The 27,199-nt window shown below is 44.3% G+C and overlaps 1 protein-coding gene across 1 annotated transcript in view; it reads left to right on the forward strand.

The window, feature by feature from the left end:
• The first annotated feature begins 4,725 nt into the window (after positions 1–4,725).
• The window catches only part of ST8SIA1 (ST8 alpha-N-acetyl-neuraminide alpha-2,8-sialyltransferase 1), a 130,704-nt gene continuing 108,230 nt past the window's right edge, over positions 4,726–27,199 (forward strand). The window contains exon 1 of the mRNA XM_076343192.1: positions 4,726–4,964. Coding sequence (XP_076199307.1) covers positions 4,726–4,964 — 239 coding nt within the window. The remainder of the gene's footprint in view (positions 4,965–27,199) is intronic.

A 27,199-nucleotide genomic window follows, 5' to 3' on the forward strand; every position in this document is an offset into this window, starting at 1 on the left:
TCGTTGGCCAACTGATACTCCAGGTGAAAACAGATTAGCTTTTGGAGACCGTGCCTTTACGGGAATATTAATTCGATATTGTACTTTGTTGTAGTTATCATTCTCCCCCTCCAATAGGATTATATAAAATTGTCTGTCATATCAAGGGATTAAAATGCTTTATCAGTGAGAATCCACATTTGTTGGTGATTTTAACAGAGCTGCAAAGTAAATCCTGATAGGGAGAAGCATTGTGGGAATTTGCCAACAGGTCTTTGTATGGGCATCTGCGCGTCCATTCATAAAGGCATTCTCACTGTTTGTGTTATTCTTCCAGAGTGAGATTCAGATGCCAGTTTTTCAAACTGTATCAATAGGAGGAGTGCAGAGAAACCAGCCTGTTCAAAGGCAACACCACACAAAAGCTGACCTACAATATTATCTCAGGCAGGCGACGATTTCTGAACATTTTGCTGTTGTACATTTGGTCAAAACACATACCAAAGGAGCACACAGTATTTATAGCAGTGGGCAATAAGGGCTGCCATTTGACACTAAATACCAGTTGGGGTTTCTTTTCAGCTCCCTTCTCCCTTAGAAAACAAATCCACCCTTCACATAGACTCTACTAATGGAGCATGAAATACTTGCAGAACTGAGGGCACAGTGTAAAGCGAGGTATTTTAGTCAGGTGGTACCTCGGTGCGTTCGGAAGATAACAGATTTACCTTGTAGGTGTACGGCATGATAACGTTTCCATCAACTGAAAGGATGCCGTAGCCTGAAAGCTGATTCCAAAGCAACTCCTCTGCTAAATTCTGCAGGGCAGAAAGTGAGTGGGATGCTGAAGCGGAGGGGAAAAGCCCTGTTATTCTGGAAGTGAGAGGGCTTGAAAGGGAGCAAAGACAGAGTACCAAAGGATGCGTGTAGGAGTACAGGATTCTCTAAATGAAAGCAGGCAAAGACTGGATTTTTGGAAGGATGCAGCTCAGGTCTTCGCGTGCGTTTTGGGCTGGGGGGTAAGGGAAAGAGGAGGTCCTGCTTGGAAAAGGACTTCGCCCTGCTCTCCTGAGCAGGGCTTTCTCAGCTGCAGCCGCAGGGCGAAGTAGCTGAGCAGAGTGTCAGCTCCACCCGCAGGGGCAGAAGGGGAAATGCAAAGCTGGCGGAGCAGGAGCAGGGCTGGCCCTAGGATGTACCTACCCGCTGTGAAGGAAAAGTCTTGGCGTGGCTGTGGCGAATAAACAGGCAATAGAAAAGGGGAGAAGAGTTCTGCTGCTGTAGTTTAGAGTGAAACCGGAAAAACCACAACAGTGCGTTTTCCTTCTGATGAGTGGAGAGTCACACTGTTTCTTCCGAGTGTTTAAAATGCATGTTATTCCGTGTTCTCACTCATTGCTTTTCTCTGTGCTGCTTTTTAAAGGCACCTCTCAATAACATTTTTTTTTTTTTTCTGCTGTAGTAGGGCTGCGTATGAACCATGCCCAGAATAGCTAGCCTTTCTGGCTGGGGGTGTTACTTGGGACCAAAGTAATGGAGGTGAGGTTAAATCTCACTACTCAGTTCTCACTAAAAGGGAGTACGACAGAGAAGAATCATGTCTGAATTTCAATTTTCTGCTTCGACTTAAAGACATGGATTGCTGATCACTACATCTCTACATCTTCTCAATGATTGCAAACTGTCACTGAAGTACTTAAGGGTATTTGCTTGTAAGCAAGATTCATGTTTGACAGTTTATTCCTACCTTCCGTTTCTTCTCCACCTGAAACTGTTATCCGCAGCGGAAAGCATCGGTGCACTTCTCTTCAGGGCTCACTGATGGAGGGAAAGGACGGAGACTGATAACGCTGCCTAGAAACAGATTTGACTAGAGAGTAAAAGACCTGCGTTTGAGCTTGTCCTGGTGTATCTGTAATTTCCACCTGTAGGAGAGCAGAACGAGGCCACGCGTTTTCCGTTCTCCACGACGTATCAGCAGCAACATAACAAGCTCTGCCTCATGTCTGTCTTGATCCGCCTGGCTCCTTGCGGGCTGCAGGCAGGACACCATGATGGAGTTACCGCCGTGGCACTACACAGACCACGGACTGTTATAAACTCAGTGAACAGCCTGGGGGCTTCATGCTGAAATAGATTCAGAAAAAGAAGAGGAAAGGCTTAGGAATATCTCACAGGTTCACAAATAAAAGATACCCCAAAATCTTGTGTCTCATTGTGCAAGAGTAAAAGCACTTTATTAAAGAAATAATCCCTCCCTATGTTACTTTGGGAGGGATTACATTACTGAAGAAATTAACAAAGAATTGTATCGGTTTTATTTTGACTTACTTCATTGCAAGCAGTTTGGACAGTGAAAGAATAAGCGTCATTCCTACTTTCTCTTGTTCTTCTCCACTTTCTGGTTTCCCAAGCAACACTGAGCACCTGGTTTGTCTCTCTTCTCAGCTAAAGGTGAGCAAAGAGGCAGAATTTAATTTTGGATACAGTTTTGCACATTTCAATCATTTTTTTTCCCACTTTTTATGAGTCTAGCTAACTATGTTTTGAATTAGTCTCCAGAGGTTGAATGGTTCTGTTTGTTTTTAATAGAGGTGACTGAATAGGTTTTGGTTTATTTTACTGTTGGTAAATAGTTTCCTCACCAAAATGAAAATATTTATCCTTCTCGAAATATTTTTTTTTTTGTCAGACGTTGGCCAAAATGCCCTCCTCAATTTCTTTTCCCATTTTGTCCAGAGAAACAGCTCTAATGCTCTAGACAGCTCTAGCATATCAGATATGAATGAAAACAATATTTCTTATGCAATTACAAGTTTCTGGCATTTTTTTTTTATTCATTAGATATCAACCTGTTAATATTCTTTTCATCGGTGTATATTTCCACAGAGCAACACACTATGAAAGAGAGAATGGTTTTCCTCCTCTCGAGCACCAAAAGCACATTGAGATATCCAAGCTTGTATTTGACTGAGAACTAAGTAGTATCTGTTTGGGATCTCTAGCTGAAAATGCTGTATAAACAGCCAGCTAGTATTTACAATTATTTTATTGCTACCTTATGGTCAGGACATATTAAACTAACTGTGTCAACTTCCTTCATGCTTTCCTTCCTTCACCCAAAACTTTTTCAAAGCTTCCTTCAATCATTAGTCCAGGGGAAGTTCCGGACAGTAGGAGAAAGAGCCATGGAATTTGGGGTCGTCTATTTTCAAACTCAAAAATTGTTCGACTGAATCTCTAATTGCTATGGTGAGAATCTTAAACCACAGATTTTTCTTCTGCCACCCTTTGCTAGGTGACTAACTACTGACTTTAAGCACTGTGCTTTGGACTATTTTAGCAGATGAGCTTGGTACTACTTCCCTCCCCACCACCCGCCACGGCCAACACTCGCTGCGAGATGTGCTGTGCTGCCATGTCTTGAGTCAGGCAGAGGTTACTCTTTGTCCTGAAAGGCTGTCAACATCTCCTTGCTACCTTGGGTCTCCCAAGTTTAAAGCGCTCAAAGCCATCCCTTAGCTGCCACTCAACCTTGGAAGTGCCCGAAGTAGCCAAGACTGTGTGCTCCTGAAAGTCTGGAAAGTAGCCGGCTACTAACTCATAGAAAATTCTTCCTAGGGTTGGTTTTGTGGGAGTCCGCAGCGTTTCTCAATGGGTCCGATAGGTGTGACTGGAAATGCTGAACAAAAACTGATGGTGTCAGCCCAGGCTGAATTTGCCTTTTATGCACTAGCCAGGGGCTAGAGACTGGACTCTGAAATTGGGGGCTGCCTCAAATCCTCTCTGAGAGAAGTTGAACACGTCTCCCGTGTTTCAGCCTACCCGATTACCGTAGAGAGGTACTTTCTACTGCTGGAGTCACTCTGTTGGCATGAAATGCTCACGCTCTCTCTGCTGATTTAGGAGGGCTGAGGGCCACGCACACGGCACCCTCATCCTGCAGGGCAGGCGGGGGGTTCCCGGTGGGAAGCCCGAGCTGGGCATTACCGCAGGCGTGCAAGGCTCATGCTGCTGCTTCCTGGCTTGCGGGCGGCCTCTCTGCCCACTCTCCTACGCACCGGGCACTTCAGCGATAACCCCAGTCGGGCCGGGACGCCCCATCAACTGCCCACGTTCCCCCTGAAGGTACAATCCCCAGTGTATTTTCTTCAAAGACCCAACCAAGCCGGTGGGTACACGCTAACATGGAGCTGCTGCTTTGGAAACGGTGCTGTTGGCTGGAGCACGCTCCTCTTTTAGGTTTGCTGGGGGAGAAAGCGAGGCGCCGGGAGGGAGGGTGGGCGAGCCCGGGCCGGGACCTCCCTCCCTCCCTCCGCCGCGGCTCGGCCGGTGCCCGCGGGTCAAGCGGGAGAGGCGGGGGGAGACCGGGGCGGGGTGGAAATTTACCGGGGCCGTCCGCAGCGCGGCGGGGAGCGAACGGGAGAGAGGGCTCGGCGGGAGGCGGAGGGAGGGAGGGCGGGAGTGAGGGCGGGGAGCAGCGGAGCATCGTCTGGCGGGGAAAGCGAGGGACCAAATGACTGTGAGGAAGGGCGGCAGCCGCTACCGCCGAGAGAGGAGCCAGCCGCGGCGCAGCGGAAGCAGCCCCGGCAGGAGACCCGACGCCCGCGGGGCCCGGCTCCCCCCCGGCCGGCTGGGTGGCGATGGCGGCGGGCGGCGGGCGGCGGGCGAGCCGCCGAGTTTAGGGCGCGGGCGGCGGTGGGGCTGAGGCGGGCCCCCCGCCCGCGGGCGCCGCATGGCGCGGGCCTGATGCCGGAGCGCGGCCCGGCGCCGCGGCGGCGCTGCGGGAGGAGGATGGCGGGGCTGGCGTGGAAGTGGCCGCGCACCCGCCTGCCCGTGGGGGCCAGCGCCCTGGGCGTCTTCGTCCTCTGCTGGCTCTACGTCTTCCCCGTCTACCGGCTGCCCGACGAGAAGGAGATCGTGCAGGGGGTGCTGCTGCAGCAGGGCAAGGCGTGGAGGAGGAACCAGACTGCGGTCGCCCTGTTCAGGTAGCGCCGCGCGCGGCCCAAGGGCAGCCGGGGACGGGCAGCCGGGGACGGGCAGCCGCACGAAGCAGCGGGCGGCGGGAGCCCAGCTGGGCGCCCTCCCCGCCAAGCCCCAAACTTTTATTTTTTCCTACCCGACCCTTTGTTTTTTTCCAGCGGGCGAGGGGCAGGCAGGGCCCCTCTTGCCCAGCAAAACTTTTTGGGTGGCTCTGTTTGCTTGCGGGGAGGAGAAGGGGCTCGGCGCGGAGGCTGGAGGCTTTATTTCTCCTCGCGGGGAGATAAGCCCACCTTGGATGCCTTTCCTAGGAGGGCTGAGGTTTCCGAGGCTTGCGGTGTTGCCTGCACAATAGGAGAACAGCTGCACCGGCAGCCCCTCTGGCCGCTAACAAAGCGAGGCGCTCGGAGCCTCGCTTCGCTTGCTGACTGGGACTGCCTGCGTGCTGCCAGGGAGGGCGAGCTCCTGGACCTCCCTGGGATGCGCACGGCGAGGTCTGCGTGGATGTTGGGTCGTGTCAGCATCCTCGCTCCGAGGAACGCTTTGGAAGCTCCACGCTGGTCCTTGGCTCTCTGCAGTTTATTATAGAAACCACGTGAAAAGGCACCTTTTCCTCGTCCTTTCTTTTGACGTGGCTGGGAAATGGCGATAATCCTTGGAGCCCTTTTCACCTTCCCCAGCTGCACAGGAGAGGGGAAATGTTGCAGTCAGGTGCCACATCTGATAGCGGTGGAGAACCAGGTCCCTGCAGCGGGGAGGATTTTTTGAATGACCCTGGCTTAAAAGCGTGTGCAGTGGAGATCTGCATCCCCTCGAAAATTTCTCACATGTCTGGGTAAAACACAGACAATTGGAAGAGAGGCCGATTTCCCTCCCTTTCCTGGAGGGAAGCTGGGTTTTCTCCCTACCCTCTAAGTAGCAAGTGGAAGATCAGAGTGAATGGTAACTAAACTGCCTGCAAAAAGACCCTCTTTCTTTGGTAAATGCTAGAATGAATCAGATCCAAATTCCAAGGGACGACTTTTCCTTTTTTTTAAAAGTGGTGCACAGCTTTATTTGATGTTCTTCAGTATTTTTTGAATGCAATTCAACTTACGTTTGTCATGAACTGGAGCCGGCATGTGATTGCTTAATATCTTGTCTGCTGGGGTAACAGAAACTTTACAGTTCTTCAAAAGCACATTCTTCCTTTAGCCCCTGAACCTTGCAGGGAATATAAGCAATGAGAGGTGATAAGCGGGCATGTGTTAATACCATCTCATTGGGTAGGCCTGGAAGAAGTCCTCCCTTTAATACAGAGCTAGCAGTAAGGTACAGATGCAGGATCCTTTTCCTGAACGCTAACCCTAGAAACTGAGTTGATCTTCTTGGATACTAATTCATCTTAATCCTGTTGTGCCACAGATTCTCATTTTCGGGGGCAGATGAATCCGGATTTTTAAAAAATTACTCTGATAGGTGATGTAGGAAAGAGTTTCATGTATTATTTTTCATGTTTGTAAACCAAATGTTGTTTGAAGATTGATAACGCTGCTGCAGCTTCAGTTTAAAAAACAGTTTTTAGACCGTTTCCACCACATGGTTTAGTAACAAAAACTCTGCGTGGCTTGTCAGGTATTCTGCTTGCCCATATGTTTTTCCACTCCCTAAGCATAGTGATTATCTCAGAGATGCTATTGAAGGGAGTGTCTTGCAATAAAAGGAGCTATTGTTTCTTGTCTCTGTCTCTTGATGAGTTGGTGCAACGCTAAATACAATGAGCTTTAAATCAATCTGCTTCAAAAAATAAAGTTTTTAAGGGGAAATGTACACTGGAGATACGTAGTGAGTATACCATAATATTCAAATAATTGTGACGTAGAACTCCATTTTTACTGTGTAAATTTGCTTCTCTTAATATTGGTAGAAAGTATGAAATTGAAGCCCGTGTCAGGTAAGCTGCTGTATATTGTGAGGTGATTAACAGAAGCAATGTCCCGCTCTTTGCTACGGTCCTGCTGTCTCTGTGCAAGAGCACTGTAAAAGCTCCAAGTTTCAGTTTCTACTGGAAACTGCCGCTGAACGCGAGTCTCTGTTTTAATTGGGAAGGAGGTATAGATCTTCACAGAAATGCTGCGTGCGGACTTTGAAGTAATACACGTTTCCATAATAGCTTAATATTAAGTGGGTTTTAATATATTATTAATATATTATTATTTAAGAACGACATTAATTGCCGCTCTCCCTAGCCCTCCTGCCACATTCTGGTTACCAAACAATTTTGGTTTTACTCAGTTTTGAAGAATAAATTTGAATTTATCTGTGCTAAAAATCTATATGAGAAAGTGAAAACTTTCACATTACTGGTTTGTATAATACCGTGGCATTTGTTGTACTGTGCAGGTGTTTGAACAGCCAGGTTCTTGCTACGCAGAGAAAACATCTGATGGTTTTGTACAGGAGAACCTCCTGTAAACTCACTGGACTCCTATTGTTGAAGTAGATTATTGTCCCCGAGTAATTAACTTGATCAAAACATACTTTTCAAACCTCAGAAGTGCTATTCCCTCTTTGCCTTCTGTACCTAGATCAAAGACAACTTCAGTAAGTAACTTAGCAAGGTCAGCGAAAACGTCTGGGGTAATTTGGGTTGAACCCTGGCAGCCAAGTGCCAGGTAACTCCTCAACCTGCACTGCTCCTTCCTCCTCTTCTCTGTACAGCCAGAAACCTTGTGTAAAGATCTGAGCCATGTAAACTCCTGCTTATGCAAGAACCCAGACTGTCCTGGTGCTTGTGGGATGGTTTACACGAGGGTTTTGTGTTTGAATATGGATTTGCAGAAACGGTTTTCAAATATAAATATCCGTGTAAATAGCCACGGATTGCTGCTTTTGAGGTGTGTGTTGCCTTACTGCAGCTGTGAGTAAGGACAGTTTGTGGGAGTAACAAAATGAGCAGGATTAAGCCTTTGACTCCGATGTGAGTCTGTGTTTCAAGGCTGAGAGCACGCTTTACTCTGCATACACGGCTTCCGTGAGTAATCCTGGCGTGATGAGTGCGCTGAGTCCCTCTGCCAGCAGTGCAGTGGGTGTCTATGCAAGAGCTGCCTGGGTTCTGAGATGGAAGGACAGATCCTGAAAAGCCTGAAGATAGAATTGAGGTTATTAAAAGAGCTCTTGGTCCAAGTCCTTTCCTCAGCTGAATGTAGCTTCCTTTAAAGTCCTCAAATTCTGGGCATCTGGAGTTGAGCACAGCCTACTAGCAAGCTGTGGCTATTGGCATCCTTTAAATTTCAAGGCACTAGTGGCTGAAGGTAGTCAAACACTCTGCTGTGGAAACATCTCCTCTCTGACAAATGCTGAATTAATAGTTTGTCAGTCAGATGGTAAACTGCTTGATCTTGAACTACAAAGTGGTCAGAATAGGAATGAGACCGTCATTAGAGTCACTAATGGCTAACGTCTGATTTACCTACAATATAATGGCTTGTCATCCTCTGAGGTGGTTAATGTTGTTGCACCATAATTGTTTTTACAGATTGCTTAGGGTTTTTTTTTTTTAAGGGCCTGGTGCTGCTTAAATTATTTAGGCAAAAATGTTCTTAATTGCTGTTTGTTATTAGTGAAGTAAATGACGTAAAATAATACCTTTAGGATGATTTTATTTAAAATGATTGCAGTTGATTAAAGGCAGAGCTGGATCTTTTCATCTGCCTTACAAGCTCCATACAACCGCAAATCCCAAGCGCTGAATGTTTATCTGACACTTCTGCTTCATTTGTTGCCTGGGGTGGACCTCCTCTGGGGAGTGAGTATGCTTGTAGGGGGCAGTGGGCTTTTGACTGTCAGGACTCCCACCGAAAGGGTTCGATGGCGATTAGTGACTTAGGTTAGAGGTTCTTCAGGAAGAGATGGGACAATCTCGTCTGCAAGGCAACAGAAAGGCTACCCTTGAGATTCAGATTGTATTCTTGCTTCTGCTGGAGCAGTTTTGTGTGATGCTGAAAGGTCACTCAGGGTTTATTCTGGGGGCGGCTTGGTTGAGCTGGTGGCAGATATCTCCTGTGAACTCACCGTTTGTGACCTGTCTTCAGTCCAAAGCATCTGCTACAACTCGGCTCTGCTCCCCATTGCTGTCCCCTCTGTCCCTAAAGCCAAACCAGCCATGCTTATCTTGGCAGGTGGCTTCTCCACTCCTTTTTTGTCAGGATTAGCCTCTTGTCCATTTTCCAGGGACAGAGAGGAGAAGCTACTGGCCTGAAATCACACAACAGGGTCAGTGGCTGAACTGGACAGAATATCCAGATGTGGTGGACTCTGGTGCTTGCAGTGTGGATGTGGACAGACTGTGTGAAGCCTCTTCTACTGTTAGCTTTCGCGTGCCTTGTAAAAATAATGCTCTGTTGCCGCTACATGCCGTGCCGGAGGGGGTCTTCCCACTGTAACCTCTGTCAGCTGCTCTCTGCCAGCTGTTAATGTCTGTACCTAGAGTGCAATCACAACAGGCGCCGAAGAACATCCCCTTGTGCAAACCATTTTTCATTCTAGATTGTATTAACACAGAACTAGAATTCCAGGTCACTTCCCCGTCTGGGTAAGACAAATGCTGTTGCCAAGTCAGCAAGAGTTTCTTTAGTTCCGATGGCTTTTTTTCCTTCACTTTTGATGTGAGCATTGCGAATTACATGAGTGTTGAGATCCTTACTGGGATATTTGAAGGCGAGTCTGAGATGAAACTTTGTATTGCTCAGGTTGACTAGATAAGAGTTTTGCCCTGCTTAAACAGCTTTATCAGATACTGAATTATTCCTGCTTCTTTCACTGAGACATGTGAAGAGTGAAGTTAGGATTAGAGCTGGGAGATGCTGGATGAGATTAATTCTACCTCTGTGGCCCATGAAGCCCTGCCCTGAAACCATGGGATATGCTCAAATGTTGTGTGTTGGCAGTGGCCAAATCCAGCTCATTTTGCTCTCCTGAGTAACTGTTAACTCAGTTGTTAACATTTTGAATGACTTTTTTCGGTTGTATTTGCTGCATTGGTGATAATTGGGTATTTGTAATTCGTAGTTTCTTGGTGTCTCCAGCTGAGATAGGAAGTTGTTTTGGTGAAGAGGTACAATTTGAAAAGCTGCTTAAAGGTGTGAGGAAAGAAATGTTCTTATTCCATTTTATTATTTGGAGGCTGTGATGAAGAAAGCAAGCTGTAGAGAGATCTGGCTCCATATCTTCAAGGTCTTTAGGTGTCTTTGGATACTTAAATTACACGAAAACAATGAGAATTAGTTATCTGAGTTAGCTCACGGCATCTTTGCAGATGAGGGCTGTGGTGGCAAGATAGGAATTGACTTACCATGAGCTGGAACTCAGGAATTTAATCCTCCTTCCTTGCCCCTGAGTAGCATTTTCTTACAAACTTTGATTCCGCCTTCTCCACGAAACAGGCAGTCGAGATCCTTATTTCTAGTATCTGCTCTTGCAAAGTTTTGGATTGCTGCTTTACTTTAAATTTGTAAAAACTCCAGTGCTGCCAGCATTTATGGGAGGGTGTAGCCAACTCCCTGAGGCTCTTTTCCTGTTAGCTGGGAGCATCTGAAGGCCCAGAGCCAGGCACTGGGGAACGGGAGGAACAGAGACTTTACCGGAATTTAGATTACCCGACTAGGGCCCCGAAAGTCTGGTATGTACATACGCAGACACTGCTGGATGTATGTATTTTCACACCTGTGCTTTCCCTTTTTCTGCCTTATAATGGATGGAATGGGCACTGAATCATCCATACAGTACAGTTACTGCTGATTTATTCCTCTTCTTGTAATTTTCATCTTCAGAGCAGCCAAGAGTGTTGCTCCCATTTGATATGTGTTCAAGGACATATATAAAAAGACCTGGTTTTGAGGCTAGTTCCTACTAGGTAAATGCATGGAAAATGAATTGTCTTTCCCCCTTTAGAATTTATCCTCCCACAGTGAGGATGAACCTCACTGAACTGAAGAGGCTGTTTGGACTGCAGTCTTCTGTTGTTCCAGTTTTCTAAGCACCAAAAAATACTTAATTTTAAATCTTTGTATATATATTAATCTTTTTCTGTATGCCGCATGTGGTTCCCAAAATGCAAGAAAATTGCTCCTAATGTTAAATCGTTTTAACATAGCTGCATGCAGTCAAATTCACACTGAAGCACATTAATCCGTATTATGTAGTATTTGCAAACCTCTGTGGAGATTCAGGTTTTGTCGTGTCACAATTTTTACATATAGAAGACCAGAGACAATTCTTCTCCCAGGTCTTGGAATCTAAACTGATTAGATAAACAGAGGGTGGGGTGGCACATGGCACTGATAAGTCGCTTAACCCTAGCAAAGTCTTTGTCTATAAAGTGATTATTACGGAAGCTCTGGGCTTCACGAAGAAGCTGTGCCTGTTGCCTTGACCTTAGCGGTGTTTGAAATTTTTAACAAGCTGCATTACACTGTGGAGAACAACATCCTGGCTTTAACCAGGATTCTGGAGGTCACTTTCCCACTGCTCTGTTCAGGAAAAAGGTGAAGGCTGTGAAATTAGATTGTTGTAAAACATTTTCTGGCCAGCAGAGTGGTGTTTTTTGTTGTTGTTGTATTAAATCAGCAGATTGAATTATTTTGACTTCTCCTATTCCATCTGCCTGCAAAATGCCCTCCTGGATTTCTTGGTTTAGAGATTCTCTTTTCAAGTGGAGATGTGGCTACAATGAGGCTTTTAAAGCTGCTGGAAACAGCTGAATAGAAATGGTTAACTTTTTTGTCTTCCATGTTTGCTGTGAACATAATTTCATTTCCTGAACAACCATTTTGTTTATTTCTCTTCCCCCCCCCCCCCCCCCCCCTTCAGTCTATTCCTGTTCTTAAGCTGCTTGATGTCCTCCTCAGCTTTCAGGGGACCCACAGACTCTTTGGATGGCTCCTTTTGTAATTATCCAGTCAGCATCCATAGCAGTGACGTAGAGAACTTGTGTGAAATTATTTACTCCTTTATCTCCCTCCCCTACTGAGTTGCCAGTCACCTTCTTCAGAGTCCGGCAGCTCCCACTGATGCTCGGGGCATCTGTCATTTTCCATCCTTGACGTGCCAATTGTTGGCTATCGGGCTTTCCAGGTAAACTGCAGACTTTGCCTTAATGTAGTAGCAAGATAAAGTCTCTGTTTATCAGGTCTCCTCTGCTCTGAGGATGCACAGCCAGCTTTAATTTAAAAGCTGCTATATAGCTCGCCTATATTTTAAGGAGCACTAGGAAAACAGATCAGTTATTTGCTTGCTTTCCTGTGGGAAAACTTGCTCTGCCTATTTCTGGAATGCCTGGAGTGGCCATTGCTGTAATAGAGGAGTAACAGCTTTGTATTTCCTGTCAAAGATGAAAGACAAACAAACGAAACGTTCCCGCCCCCCCCCAGTGAAGAGATTTTAATGTTTTTGTACATACTCTGTCCTGGCCAAATGTCAGTTCTGGTAATGCTATTTCGTCTGCCGCAATGTTTGGAGTGTCTGTTGTATACGATGTTCCACTCGCGCTGTCGGTCCTGCAGTACTGCATGTCCCAGTGCAGGCGATGAAGTATCTACCGTTATAGGTAGTACTCAGAAGTGCCACGAGAGTTGAGAACCAGCCCAAAAAGCACACAAATGTGCAATGAGGGGGTGATGCTGAATCCAAGGCTCACCGATGCCTGCCTCTCTCAGTGAAAGTCGGTAAGACTTAGGCTTAGTGGCAAATGGGATGACGACTCTCAAGTTACTCAAGTTACTCAGCTATGTTTGAATCTTTTTACTTTTGACTGTCAGGGGAGACTTGATTCTGGTTCCCTAGGTACTTTTATACAGCAAAGGAAATAGAGTTACAAAGGAAGTTAAGGAAATGGTGTCTTCATGACATGGTTATCTCTTGTAACTGAACTTCAGCTCTAGGTCACCACTGAAGTCAGTAGGGAGTCCTGTGAATAATTACCAGTTTGTACAGAAATTATTATTTATATGGTGCCATAAGCTTGCAGAGAGACATTCCATGCTCTAAAGGATTTTCAGTCCAAGAATGTGTGTAGTGAGATTTATGCCAGCTATGCAGATTAGGAATTTTGATTAATGGAGTGGGTTTTCCCTCTGTTAGTACAATTTTTAATGCGAAGAAATACCTGGGCTATTTGCTGGTGTTTGATGGGTATGATGAGGATAGCCATTTCTGGAGTATGTGAGTGAACTATCAAGATGCCTGGGGTTCATGCTAATGCTTGAATAAGCCTGCGTGGGCAAATATAGAGCTAAAGAGCTTGCATCAATGGAGAGCTATATATTTCTGTGTGGTCCCGATGTTTCTGCAGAGCAACAAGATTTCCAGAAAAGTCAGAACAAAGAAAGTTTTAAAAGGGAGGTGAACAAATAGGGAGAATCTTCAATGAAAGTAAGTCATGTCTTGGGCAGGAAAAAGAGGGGAAAAATACTTTTCTAGCAAGGAGGGAAAAAAACCTCTGTGGAAGGATCTGTGAAGTGCACAGAGAGGTCGTGGGCCATGCTGGAGCAGTTGATTGCAAGCCAGGTTGAGTGAAAAACACCTTTGAAAGAAATACGTGCTGGATTTAATTTTTATTTGCTTTTTACTAGACCTCTGTAATTTTTATGATATTAATTAAGAAATAATGATGGGATGAGGAACTTAAGTCTGTCTACATATGTCTGTCCTGCACTTCTGAAGAGTTATCTGTAAACCAGATAGCTCACCTGTAAGTTCTCAGAAAGTTTATACTTCAGCCACGACTATTCCTTGGTTACGTGGAGAGGAGTTTAAAATTCATCACTGTGAGGGTGTTAATTCAGGAGTATTAGGAAACCTTTTGCCAAGGTCCCTGACTCCGACTGTTTTCAGGCTCCGGAGCTCTGATGCTTAGCAGTCCAGGGGATGTCCACCTGTGAAATTTCACCTGGCTTGGTGATGGTTACTCCTCTCCCAGGGCAAAGCAGAAACAGATGCTGAAGTATGTATGCTTGCAGTTAGGGGCAGTTAATATGACTGAGGAATGCTAAAAAGTCTGCTATTGCCCACCCTTGTAATAGTTATGCCAGCTCCTGCAATCAAGTGAATGTGTGATAGTCTTGATTTCATGGAATAAAAATGAAGAAGGAATTTTTTAGTCTTCATAGCTAAAGTGAAGGGCTTGAAAACATGAACGGTGGCTTGTGCCGCAAAAGGCAAATAAAAATCTATTGTGGGTGGTTGTTTTTCGGATGCCTAATTTCTGTGCCTTAACCATAATTTTGGGGGCCTGACTCATGACTTTTAAATGCTAGGGATTGCTACAGTGAGAATTACATATCAGCCTATAATTAGATGAATTTTTTTAACTAAGGAAACTGCAACAGTGAAGGGAATAGGAGAAACAAAACCAATCTGGGCATTCCTTTACAGGTCATATTATTAATTGAACATTTTGTCTTGGCACCCAGCAAGCATCTAGCACAAACACACTTTCTGAGCCTTATGGTCAAATGCTGAACATCTCCAGGGTTTAGTATGCTCAGTTGGATGAAGCAGTAAAAATGCACATGAGATATTTATTCTTTCTATCCCACTCCAGTCATTGCCTTTAAATGTTGAAGCATATCCAGAAGGGAACGGCAGAGTGTGGAATTTGAGCTAGCTGATCCAAAAATGGTAACAACAACAAAAAAGTAAACCTATCATTAGAAAAATCATGTGTTTTGGTAGTTCTGTTTAGACAACAGAAGAAGTGAAAACACTTATCTAGTGTAGTTCAGTAAATGCTAATGGGTCCAGCATGTGATAACATGTTTATTTTTGCCTTGTGTCTTTGATGAGTGAACATGGGGCTTTCTCTCATTTTGTTTTAAAAAATCTGTTTTGTGCTTCACTTGTCAAACAGGCCATTGCTAGTGAAAGTCTTGTACTAAGAGGGTTGAGTTTGTTGTTCTTCCCCACCTAATCTGTGCAAAAATGTATTGGCTGGCCTGAGTAGTTATACTGTCAGCTGGTTTTATATGTTTAGTACAAATTCTGCTTTCTCTTCTGCTGCGGAACAGCAGATCTACGTCATGGAGAAAAGCAAAGTTACCTCTGCTGGCATGGGGGCAAATGGGCTGGTGGGGTTTCCAGTGGGGTGTGGACTCTCTTCTCTGTAGCATAACCAGGAGCATGTGTGTAGTGTGCTTTGACTTGAAATCATGGATCAGCCTAGATGAATATAAGCTTGCTCAGGGCTGTAGAGCTTAATAAGTTCTTTCCCAAATTTGACTTAGTCATTTGGTTTCAGGTGGTGTCTTGTGTGGCTGTGCAGTCTGTCCTGTGAGACTCTTAGTCCTTTCCATTTAAGATCGATAACTTATTTTGCCTTAGAGAAATTATAAAGAAATCCTAAAAGTCCTGAGAAGTGAGTTGTTTCCACTCATGAAATGCCCCCAGTCTACAGGTATTTCATAAACAGTTTGGTAACTGCTAAGAACAGATTAGCTTTAAACAAGTTTAATGAATAAATAGCTAGGCTTTGTCATTTCATTATCACCTTTTTGGGTCTAAAGTAAATGGGTTGAATGTATCAGGGAGGAAAAATCTCCCAAAACACACTGGCTCTGGACTCGGCATCGAGCACATGAACGTGATTTAAAAGTAGTTTTAAACGAACTTTCAGACAATATTCCTATCTTAAGATGCCTAGTTGAAGGACTAAGTAGGTTGAAACATTTATTTAATGAATTTTTACTTTTACCCTCATACTTAGCAGATTTCTTGCATTAATTGCTTGAAGGTTTGTTTAGGATTTTTGCTTGCTCTTTTTAGCAGCATCTTGTAAATATTGATACTGTAAAAGACCATAAAACTGAAGAAAGTTGATTCACAATGAAAAGTACTTTGGTTACTCTGGGTGTGTTCTTCCCCTGAGGAAGCTGGTACGCCTCCTCTCGAAACAGTACTAACTAACATTTCTTTTTGGTTTATCAAAGTTTGTATGACACTGAGTGTCTCGATAGCAGACCTGCACTGGTCCACTCATCCATTTATTTTAAACTGAAGCAGTTCATGAAGACTCTGCTCAAAGTTATTCTCTACAGCCAGCATTGCCGTAATGTCCTCTCTGCTTACCAGAGCCTCCTCTGAACACTGGTGTCTGTTGCTGTTCTAGCAGCTCTTTGCTGGAGGATCCATTGCTGTCTTACGCCATAATATCTGGACCCTCCCAGTATTAGAAAGGGAAAGAAATGTTGCAAGTGTGCTGGTGGGGAGGTACCCTTAGGGTTTCTTACTTCCCTTCCCTCCTCAGGCCCTCGCATCCCTCTCTGCCTGGAGGCCAGGTGGCGGCTGTGGATGCTGTCCCTTGAGAGCTTACTCTTTAAAGAGTAAGTTGTTCTATAAATAGCAGCGCTAATGAGGCTCCGTTTGTGTCCCAGTTCCCTCAACTCTGCTTGTCCCCTGTGACGTGACTGTGGAGCGAGAGGCAGCAGGTGCTGACTGAGCAGCCGGCTGCGCTTGGGCACGGTGCACAGCTCTGCATGGGGCTCATAAATTTGGGTCTCCTTCTACCTAAGTTTTCACAAAACTTGTAGGATCTTAATCATATTTGATACTTTCCCTCTTCCCTGTTCAAATGTTGCTGAAGTTAACCAAGAAATTCAGAAGTCTGCGAGGTGGGCAGGACTGGTATGTCAGCCAGTGCCCTCACTTAAGCTTTATTTGCCATGTCTATTTAAAATACATCCTTGTTTCCCAGGTGCCCTCAGAATTGCTTGCTGGCTGCCAGAGCCCTGCCTCTCTGGCTTCTTCAGCCTTTCCGGGCCGGGCCAGCCCAGCCCCTGCTCGGCGGGGAACAGCCTCCTCTTTGTGACTAAGGGCAGGCAGCTTCCCGCAGCTGCCAGGCCTCTGTCCTCCTCCCAGCAGGCCTCCCCTGCTGGGAGCCCAGCTCGGACCAAACCATAAACCAAAGTGAGCCGTCAAGCCGGGAGCCGACAAATTCACGTATTATCAAGGACAAGAGCGTGCTCTTTCCTGCCTGCAACAAACCACGTACAATATTCCTTCTCCCCTCCCGGCGTTCATTAGTCTTGTCCTGGTTGCTGGCTGTTCTCAGGGACAGGATGTCTTCCTTCATGTATTCTTATTCTTACTTAAAAACTGAGTTTTCTATTGGGAGACGTTTCAGAACCTTCTTGTCAGATGAGAGGAAGGGATTGTGGAGTGGGGTACTCCAGAAGGAAAGAAAATATACCTGCAGGGCAGGATGGGAGGGGATGATGGTAAGGTGGTGAGATGGAGGGGCCTTGGGAGGTTGGAAGGGAGGTGGAAGATTGGTAGGGTTTAGCAGAATAGAAGCAAGTAGTTTGTAATAGCAGGGGTGCTGAAGAAGAAGAAGCAACATTAAAAGCAGAGAATGAAGTAAGGAAACGTTTATGTGAAGCAGTATAGCAGAGAAAGAAAGACTGTAGTTAGGAAATTTGAGAGCAAATATGTGGATAAATCAGAAGGGCAATCAATTAAGAATGAAACATTCAGTGAAGTGGACAATTTAAGAACAGCTCAGTTACCCAAGGAGGTAGCGGTTAATTAAAACAACATGGGTTAAATTATAATCTCAGTTAAGAATATCAAGTATCAGATGGAAGCAGATCACTTGAATAAATTGAAGGTCCAGTTTCAATGGCCTATGTGAGGTATAAGAGAGGCTATGAAACTGTAATAGGAGAGGGCATTTTCATGCCACAAGACAGGAGGAATGGGAATCAGTTTGCTCTAGAGATGACTGTTAAAGTGGTGAGATTTGGAAGTAGAGTGATGAAATATGTGGAATACAGCCCACTCACTGCAGCTATCTCTGGTACCTGTCCTACTTAAGAGCTGTGGTAGGGAAAATGTCCATATGGTTAGCAAGAAGACAGGAAAACAGCATTTGTTGCTCTGTTTTTTTCATTCTGTGATTGCATGTTGCCAACTAGACAATCCAGACTTGGCGACTTGGCATCTAGTGAACTATGTTTGCTGAGGTTTAGACTGTCCGCTGGGACACCAGCAGCTCATGCTTAGGGATGCTAAATTACAATGGGCAATTCTTTGACTTGTATCTAAAACTGGGGTTGGTTACTACGGTTTTGGGGTGAGCCTTTAAAACAAAGGCACTCTTTGTTCTCTCTGGATGCCACCTGTAGCATTTCTGCTGAGATGACTTCTCACTTGGTATTCTAGTAGGGTTGTACACATGGTTGGCATTAAATTGATGCATAGGTAATGTGTATTTAGAAACAGGGACTCAAAACTGCATTGTGCTGAGGATATTCAGCTACTCCAGAATTCCTTGGCCACCCGCATTTGGCTAGTTTTGGTTCCAAAATGTGGAACAGCTCTGGGAGGGCAAGGGATTTGTGGGGGCAGACATGGATCTTCTATGCTTCTGGTTGTCAGATGCCAGCACCTTCTCCAGACTGATCTCACCAGGCAGGAGGCAGAGTGGAAAGCAGTGAAATTCTGTGTCTCAGGTGTTCTCTCTCTCTCTCTTTCTTGTTTTGCAACATTTTCATCATCTAGCTTCTGCCCCAAATATACCTGTTTGCCAGTGGCTGTGAAAATACATCCTTTGGGGATCTGCAGGGCAGATTTGTGAGAAGTGTGCAGCATAAATCAATTGATAATGGACTTTTATTACAGTGCATAAAAACACAGAAATATCTTTAGTAGGACGGATTACTAGATCAGGTCCATTTAGTTTAGTTTCCTCTCTTTGTCAAGGGCTGGTACCAAATGTTGCAGAGAAAGTCATGCAACAGATTGGGATATGTAGTATAATCTCCCAAATAAATCAGTGTCTCAGATTCTTATAGTTATGAGGCTTACCCTTCAGTAACTTAGTTTAATACCTCATTCAAAATTACTGTTGTTAATTATAACAACCTTTCATATTCTTGGTGCATACATAAACAGTCAATCCCTTCTTAACCTTCATTATGCTTAATTTAGGAAATGCAGGTGTTCTCAGAATGGTTAGTTCTTAAATATATATGTCTCATTCTTAGATTGCTGCTTAATCACTTTAAAAAATATATTTCCTCTTTGGCTGGTATACTCTTTTTGTACCAATTTCCTTATTTATCTGGTTTATTTTTAGATTGTAACATTGTACCAGAAAACAAAATGTCATCATGCTGTTGAAAACTAAACAGCTCATCTTCAGCCCTGTAGCAAACAGTTTAATTACGGTGGAAACTGAATTATTGCTCCTTAAAATTGTTCAGTTATTACTCCTGAAATATGATTCTTCTTTCTAAATAACTAACTGCTTGAATTTCTTGAGATGAGTAGCATAGACCAACTGAAGGACATTCCCCTGATTAAGTATGGCTCTATAACTTGACATGCATTCTTGAGCCGCAAGGTGAATTTTCAAGACAAGTTTGAGACCTAAAAAGCTGGCAATTGGACTGCCCAGTTGCTAGATGCTCTCAAACCCTATGTGAATTTTCACCAGCTAGTTTCAGGCCTGGGTGCTCTGAATGTAATGAAAGGCTCAGCCAAAAGCGTTCCTAGCAAGCAAATGTTGGGTTAACTTTTGTGCAGTATGCACCCTGTGTACGTGTTCAGGGGTGTGAACATGAAAGTCTTCTCACGCTAGTCACAGAGACTAACTTTTATTTGCTGATAGGACACATTTCTCATGTTCACTCATAGCAGGAAAGAAAACCACAGCCACAGCAACCACATTGGATTCTGTTGTCAGTTCATCATGAAATCAGTCCAGTGCTGCCCTGGCAAGCTGGGGAGGAAGGGGTCAGAAAGAGAGAGCGTCCTGGGTGACTGTCTCTTTGGGCCAGGGACTGCCTCTGCTCCATGTCTCTGCTATGGGACCCTTGTTTTTGACATGTAGTTTCCACAATACTCATAAATGATTATGAGCTACTTCCCGTCCAAACTGCTGAGTTCAGGATCAATCGATAACTTAGCAAATCTGCTACTCTCGTTCCTCACTCCCCTCAGGATCTTGAATGCCACTGTTTCATGGGCCAAGGTTTCTATTATCACATCCCCAACTAGTGCTTCCTTGTTATTGAATAGTAGATCCAGCTGTAAGTTGACTCATCAATACCTGTATCAAAAATTATCCCTGACGCACTCCAGAAATCTCCTAGGTCGCTTGCGTCACTCTGTGTTGCCCTTCCTATAGATGTCAGGGAGATGTAAGTCTCCTAGTGGACCCAGAGTTTGTGATCCAGAGACTTCCTCAAGTTGTTTAAAGGAGGTTTCTGTACCAGCACTATGTCTCACTCTTCTGGAACTCACGACATGGACACCTGGGTAGAAGTAAACTCAGGTTACTGGTCTGTTTGTAGGAGAGATGGGGAGTTGCTGAAGACCACCTGCAGCTGGAGGTGAAGCAATAGAGTATGAGAGGCAGAAGGTGGGTGGGAAACAAGAAGACAGTTCCTCCCTTGGGCAGAAGAGTGCTACTTGACAGTGGCTAGACGCCTCTGCAGTCTTGAAATAGTTTGTTCCCCATGATGATTACCTAGTGTGAGATGAAGGTAGAAGGTCTGAGCAGATGCACTGCGCTTAAGCTTGCTGCCTGTTTGCTATGGAGAAGGGCCCTGGTTGTTGGAGCTCCAGCTGTGCAGGGTTTGCATAATTCTTTGAGCGGTACAGATCCTCTTCCCCTTTCCTGTTCAGTGGGATTGCTTGGACACGCTAGCCTGAGAGATTCTGCATGGCTGTAACTTTGCTGGTTTGTAAATTCCCCTTTCAGCTCTTTTCAGAACCTAGTTCCAGTATTTTTTATTATTTAGATTTCTTTGGATTATGAGTAGTCTGTGAAAACTAGAGCACGGCAGCTAATTAAATGTAGGATTTCAACAGTCCTTCAAGCAAAAATAGTTTCCTGTGGTATGTGTGGCTGTATATGTCAAATGCTTCAGGTTTCGCTTTTATTTAGAATTTCATAATGTTGCACTATATATAATTCTTGCAGGCATTACAAGGTAGCATGTTTTGCATTGCTGTAGTACGCCAGGCAGCTATCTAAACAGCAACAGTTCACCTATTTACTACCTTAACTCTAACGAATCCTGTAACTGGGTTTTTGGGAATAAAGAAGTCAAAGAAAGATGGAAAACTCTCAACCAGTGGAGCAGAAAGAGGAGGGAAAGTAAAACTCCAGACTTGAATTCTGACAGGATCATTTCCCGTAGCTGTAGGGAAGCTGTTTTGCAGCACTGAAACCCTAGGGTTTCCCAAAACCACCCGCTCAGCATGCATGCCTGTGCAGAGGAGGTGTGATTGTATAGCTGGGGGCAAGTCCGGCAGATGGTAGAGGCAGGAGAGGTAGATGGAAAAATCAACATCTTGGCAAAGTTAGGTAGGAGTCATAGCATGTAGTAATCTCCGCAGTTTTGTGTTCGACAGGCTTTTAGGAATTCTTCTCTCGCATTTAGTGTTAACTTGTTAAAGGCCACCAGATTAGACAGAGGGGTGAAGTTGGATACGTTGCTTTTTTTGCCAGGACTTCAGGCCTAAAAGAGCTTAGTACACAAGTCATGTTTATCCCCAGGGAAGCTGTTTGATTGCTCCGGGTAACGGGGTTTGTGCATTCCTGACTTACTCCCAGCAGCACAGAGCATAACGCAGCAAACTACCTAGATTAGGATAGACTCGAACATGGTTCCTGTCTCCTCCTCACCTCTTCTTTTTCACTGCCAAGCAACTGCCTGCTTTCTACTGCTGCTGCTTCTTCTATGCCTTTTTAGGCAACCTCCCTACCCCCAAGCTCACAAAACCAAACCACTAAACATTGTAGTTGTGATGTGTTGTGAAACTCCGTGTTTGCAGTGAGTGCTGCCAAATACCAGTTGTTTAATGGTAATGGCAAAATAGCGTGCAATGAGTTGGAAGCTGGAGTTGTAAATATGTGATGATCTTGATGGCCGAAGCTGTTTGGATTATGCTAAGGACTGTTTCAGAGCCCTGACAAGATGTAGTGATGTGCCTGTGAAATCCTGGGAGCTTTGGAAATGTGAGGTTCAGAAACTGTGCTTTCAGCACCATGTGAATATTTGTCCTGAAAGGCCACGTTTATGTCCCCTGATTACACTGGCAAATTCTTTCTAGCTGGTTGGGGGAAGTGTTCAGGGGAATCCTGCCAGCTCTTCTTACAGTCTGGAATAGCTCAGATGATAAGCCTCTGCATGTCCTTTGAAAGCAGCAGTTGGCTAATAGAAATGCAGAGTACGTGTTTAGAGGAAACACAGAGTGCTTAGGTCCCGGCTACTTAAGTCTGACCCAGGAAGTTCCCGACGTTTTATACACCCTGGAATCAAAGTGTATAGTTGTGGTGGTGAAGAGTGAATTGGTGCTGTGACTCTAGCCAAAGGGACTTGGCTCAGGTTAGGTTGCCAGTGAAGGAGTGGCGTGACTCAGAAATGAGATGATGTGGGTGGAAAGTGGGAAGATGTCTATTGGACTCTTCCATACCTCCTGTTAGATACTAGCTAGCTTACTTTGCAGTAGTGAGCATTGGTGAGAGTGGAGGCCTGAGCACATTTTAAGTAATCACAAGAGACGTTTTACATAGAGTAAAATGAAAGACTCATTTCAGCTCAGAGCTGGTGCGATCCTTTCTGATTTCAGTAAGTCTGTAAAACAGGCAATAGCCAGAATTCAAATATGATGGAGTTAAAGATGAGTGCAAGATGATTGCCATTTAACTTTTTTCTGGGGCTTCACCAGAGGAAGAGAGACTTAAAAAGACTTGGAATTGGAGCTTCTAATGAAAAGACGTTCCGAATTGGATGTGCCTTTCCTTTATTTTAAGCCACTTACTGCATTTAGCAAAGTATTTCCATCAATGAAACTGGTTTTATAGCACCTAGTACTCAGGCAAGATTTAAAACACGTTAGCAAAACTGCTTCAGAAATGAAGCTTGTAACTGCAAACAGTGGAAATGCAAGTTCAAGTTATGTTTCAGGTAAATGGCTCTGTTTTAATCTGTGATAATTTTACCACTCATTTTCATCTGTTAGGAGCCATCTGTCAGCACACAGAAGGATCACTGAACTCAGTTCAGAAATATCTCTGGATACTTGGCCAACTGATCATCAGCTGTTTTCAAAAGTGATGTTGATGGTTGCAGCAACTCGGGCTGTAAGTGAAGTCCAGTGTCAGTGCTTGGCGGCGCATTAAATCATGGCTTTCATCCAAAATTGGACTATTACAGCTTACCTGGTGTATAATTCTGGGTGTACAGGGGCAACAAAGAACACACAGTTTTGTCAACGTCCTTTTCAAGAAAGCTAAAGCAAGGCATTATTTGGCATTTATTGGATTCCCCCCCCCCTCAGCCAGTAGGAAATGTGATATATATGACTGGAATCTCAATCATAATACACCCCCTTTATGAAATTTGTCTCACTGGCTAATTTCATCCAAATTAGACAGAATAATAGAAGTCTTAAAGGTAGTTCCTACAAGTTTCATGAAAAACAGCGACTGGATAGAAGAGAGAGATCAAACCCGAGGTTTCCTATTTTGTTTGGCCTCCTGTTTGGCCGATCAGCCTGTCCTGCTAGCTGGCAGGGCATCAGATTGGATGCTTCCCAACCAGGCAAAACTCGCTCTGTCTCCTAAACAACTGATAGTTATGAGATGTGGGAAGCAGTTTCTGAAAAGTGACAGGAATAAGTTTCTCTTCAAAACAGGGTTTCCTTCAGTTGTAGATCTATTCATGTGTCTTTGATGGGTTAAAGCTTCCCCCCGAATGTGCAGCTTCATATGCCTTTGAAAATATATTGCTCTTTCATGCCTGTTCATGTGATACTTTTACATATTCTTGTCTATCACACGTATAGGCAATGGCTGCCTGGTTACCTACAGTTTTTGCGTCAAAAAGCACTCTGACTGACTGGTGGAGGATTATTCTTCCCCTCTTCATTTTTGTGGTCTCAAGTTTTTAGGTATTTCAAGATGTTTAAATCTGTGTAATGGAGGAAAAGTTTTTTGGTTTTTTTTTTTTTTTTTTTTTTCTGGCCAGTTCACCCTCTATGGAGGGGCATGACTTTAACTGCGCAAATTAGTAAAAAGGTCCCTATGGACTTTCTTGGATTGGAGTGTGGGGGGCACTTTTGTGAGGAGCATTATAGAATACTTACAGGGCTTTTATCTGGGTTGCAGAAGCAGGTGGAGAAGTCACTGTAGGGTGATAATTGACTGCTTAGATCACTCTAGATATTACAAGCTCAAACGTGAGATTAGAGCGCTGTGATTTATTTTTAGTGAATCTCCTTCTCCTGGAAGAATACAGCCATCCTGTGCCCTTGTTGAAGCCGAATATTTCTTTGTGCTTGTAGCGGAGCAAAGCAAGCAGCAGTTTTGCTGAAAGGAACGAGGGGAGTGGTAAGAACAACTCATTTTCCCCCCCTGCAGCAGCACCTTCGTGTATTGTAACTTTCTGTCTCAGCTGATGGTTCTGCTATTTTGCAAGACAGCGATTCATTAATTTCACCTCATCTCTGTGAAAGCTGCTCTCCTCCTGCCAGGTTTGTAAGATTAAAAAGAAGAAGAATAGCGCATGAAGCAATTAATCTATTCCCCCTGCCCCATTCCCCTTTGCCTCTGAATTCTCTCTGACAAAACTACCAGTTCATGCAGTTGTGCCATCTCATCTTTCTGACAGCCCGCTGTGAGGGCTGTATGAAGAGAGCTGGAAGACCATCAGATGAGGCTGCTGGTAAATAGCATCCTTCTGTGAGATGCTGTAGACAGCCAGAAGACCTACAGTCCCTCCCTCGCAGCTTGCGTTAACTGCAGGAGCCTTGACAGGCTTTCTAGGGTCTGGAGCAGCAGGTGTGGCTTCATGGATTGGAATTAAACTACCAAACATAGATGTCTCCATCTAAGGTAGTTGGTCTCTTTATGGTCATTGGAGAGGAAATAGGTGGCTGCTTAGTTTGAGATGAATCACACCCTAGAAGAAGCTATCTATGTCCAGTATGAAGAAGCCTCAGAGTGACTTGGGTAGAGGTGTTTACATTTCAAATATTGTAAATGAAGCGAGGTGAACCCTGTATCTTCTCTGGGATGGGCCCTCAAACACAGTTGTCGTATTTAGGGGCTGGAGGTGGTGGCATTAGCAAAGCAAAGGAGCAGTCTGGTGCAGTGCCAGTGAATTCCAGCATCATGTGAGGTCATTTCTCTTGAGCTGCTGGCCGCTGCCCAGAAACCATCAGCTCATGGTCAAATTCATCACTTCTCAAGGGAATGTGGCTGTTCGTCGCAGTTCCTAGGTGAGATGACAAGTCACTGCTGCTGTCTCTCCTGGATGTGGTTGGGGTTTCATTGGGAACAATACAGACAACTCGGAGGCATCCTGCATTCCAGTAGATTTTACTATATGAATCATAAAGCAGCACTACGGTGCTGTTTTTGCTATTGCAAGTCACAACTTGTGGTGGTTTCCTTATATATAGCTCTTTATACATCTGGTATGAGAGTCTTAGAAAAACTTCACCTGACCGGAGGCTAGAATTCATACTCTATAATTCATACATTATAATTTGTGTTTCAAAGCTTATAAGCAGGCTTTGTGCATAGCAGTTTGAAGCAAGTTTGCATGAATCAAAATTTATTTTCTCTGAAAAGAGGCTAACAATTCTGTGTTTCAGTAGCTTTCCAGATCAAGTCTGCTCAGTTTGTAAGTAAAAGAATTGGCAGGAGGAAAGGTAAACTTAAGGCTTGTCAGATGTTCAGGTAAACTTCTATTCACTGAGAAATATCCTGGTTCCTTTCTTTGGAAGGAGGGTAGAGGAGAAAAAAACATTTTCCGTGATACTCCAAATATTTCTGGAAAAAAAGATATCACTTGTACGTGTCAAAAAAAAAAAAAGTTGGACAAAATCAGTCACAGATTAGGATGATATGCTGCAGTGGCTGACAGCTCCGATTTGGCCTACTGCAAGGCAGCAGGGTTTGTTTGTACCAGGCCAGGGTAGCAAGGATTGGGTAGCCTAACACACAGGAGAAAAAAACCAGTTTTCTGTTTCTTTTGCAGTCTGGAAAACAGAACTGCTAACTGTATTACGTGCGTGGCACCAGATGTTTTGTTCAGTGATTTTAAAATAAATAGTGAAAACCCAATGATACAATATTCTCAGGTGAAATAAAATACTTTGTTTCCCTTCTGGGCACCTCAGAAAGACCGGGAAGAAAGTTCTAAAGGAAAAGATACTGATGATGCAGAAAAGATGGAAGTGCTTGATTTCATAATTTCCCCCCCAAATTATTAATTTGGCAATTTGTTGCAAATTATCCAAAGGTTTATAGTTAAAATTTCTTACTCGCTTTAAAAAGTCACATACAGCTCTACTGCTAAGCTAATGAAGGTGGTTTTCATGAACTGTCCTTGTTCTGAGAAGTATCTATGGTCTCTGCCACCTCTTTCCTTTCATGCAGGTTGCAGCGCCAGGCAGTTCAGTACATGATTTGCTTCTGCCTGTGACCTTTTTATTGTCCTGATAGCTTTCCTCTCTTGAGGAAGATTGGGGAAATATTACATGATCCTTGTAAAGTCCAGACACCAGGAATTGCTGCAGGGGGCATTGAAATAGGCTGAAAGTTTCATAACAAGAAACAATATAATAATAAATTTGAGGAGAAAAACTGTCATGACTTTAGTCTTCATAAAATGTTATCATATTGCAGAAAACTTGGCTGGGAAGTAGATCAGATTATCTCTGTTCCGCTCTGCAGTGTCCACTCTTTTTCATGTTTCTTTTTCATTGCATTTAGACCTATTCTTCAAGCTTAGGTAACTGGGGGATTTTCAGAAATGAACCTGTGCACAGCAGTGTAATCTTGATTTAGATGTTGGTTTTGGCAAAGGTCTTAATTTTAGTTAGAGCTTAAACTAGTACTGCTTTCCCAAAAAAACAATTTGGTATGCTTTTGTGAGTATCAAGAGCATTCGCATTGGCTGGTCTCTTATTCTTTTGGTACTTGTCCAGGATGTTCTTAGGAGGGCAATTTTAAGATCATATTGCTGAATAGTTGCACTGAGGGTAGTTTTAAATTTCATCTCAGGTGGGGTGGAGTCTGCTATAGAGAGGAGTGGTGCCAAGATACTTGACAAGGCTGGAGCCAGGTTTTTTTTTTGATGTGAAGGAGAAAGACTGCGTGGCTCTGTGTTGTGTGACCTGGAGTTCATCAGTGCGTCCCGTAGCATCTGGTGGTAGTAGAAAGGCGACAGCCTCTTCCCTCCATCTCCCT

The sequence above is a fragment of the Aptenodytes patagonicus genome, chromosome 1 (assembly GCF_965638725.1).
Source record: "Aptenodytes patagonicus chromosome 1, bAptPat1.pri.cur, whole genome shotgun sequence".
Taxonomy (NCBI): domain Eukaryota; kingdom Metazoa; phylum Chordata; class Aves; order Sphenisciformes; family Spheniscidae; genus Aptenodytes; species Aptenodytes patagonicus.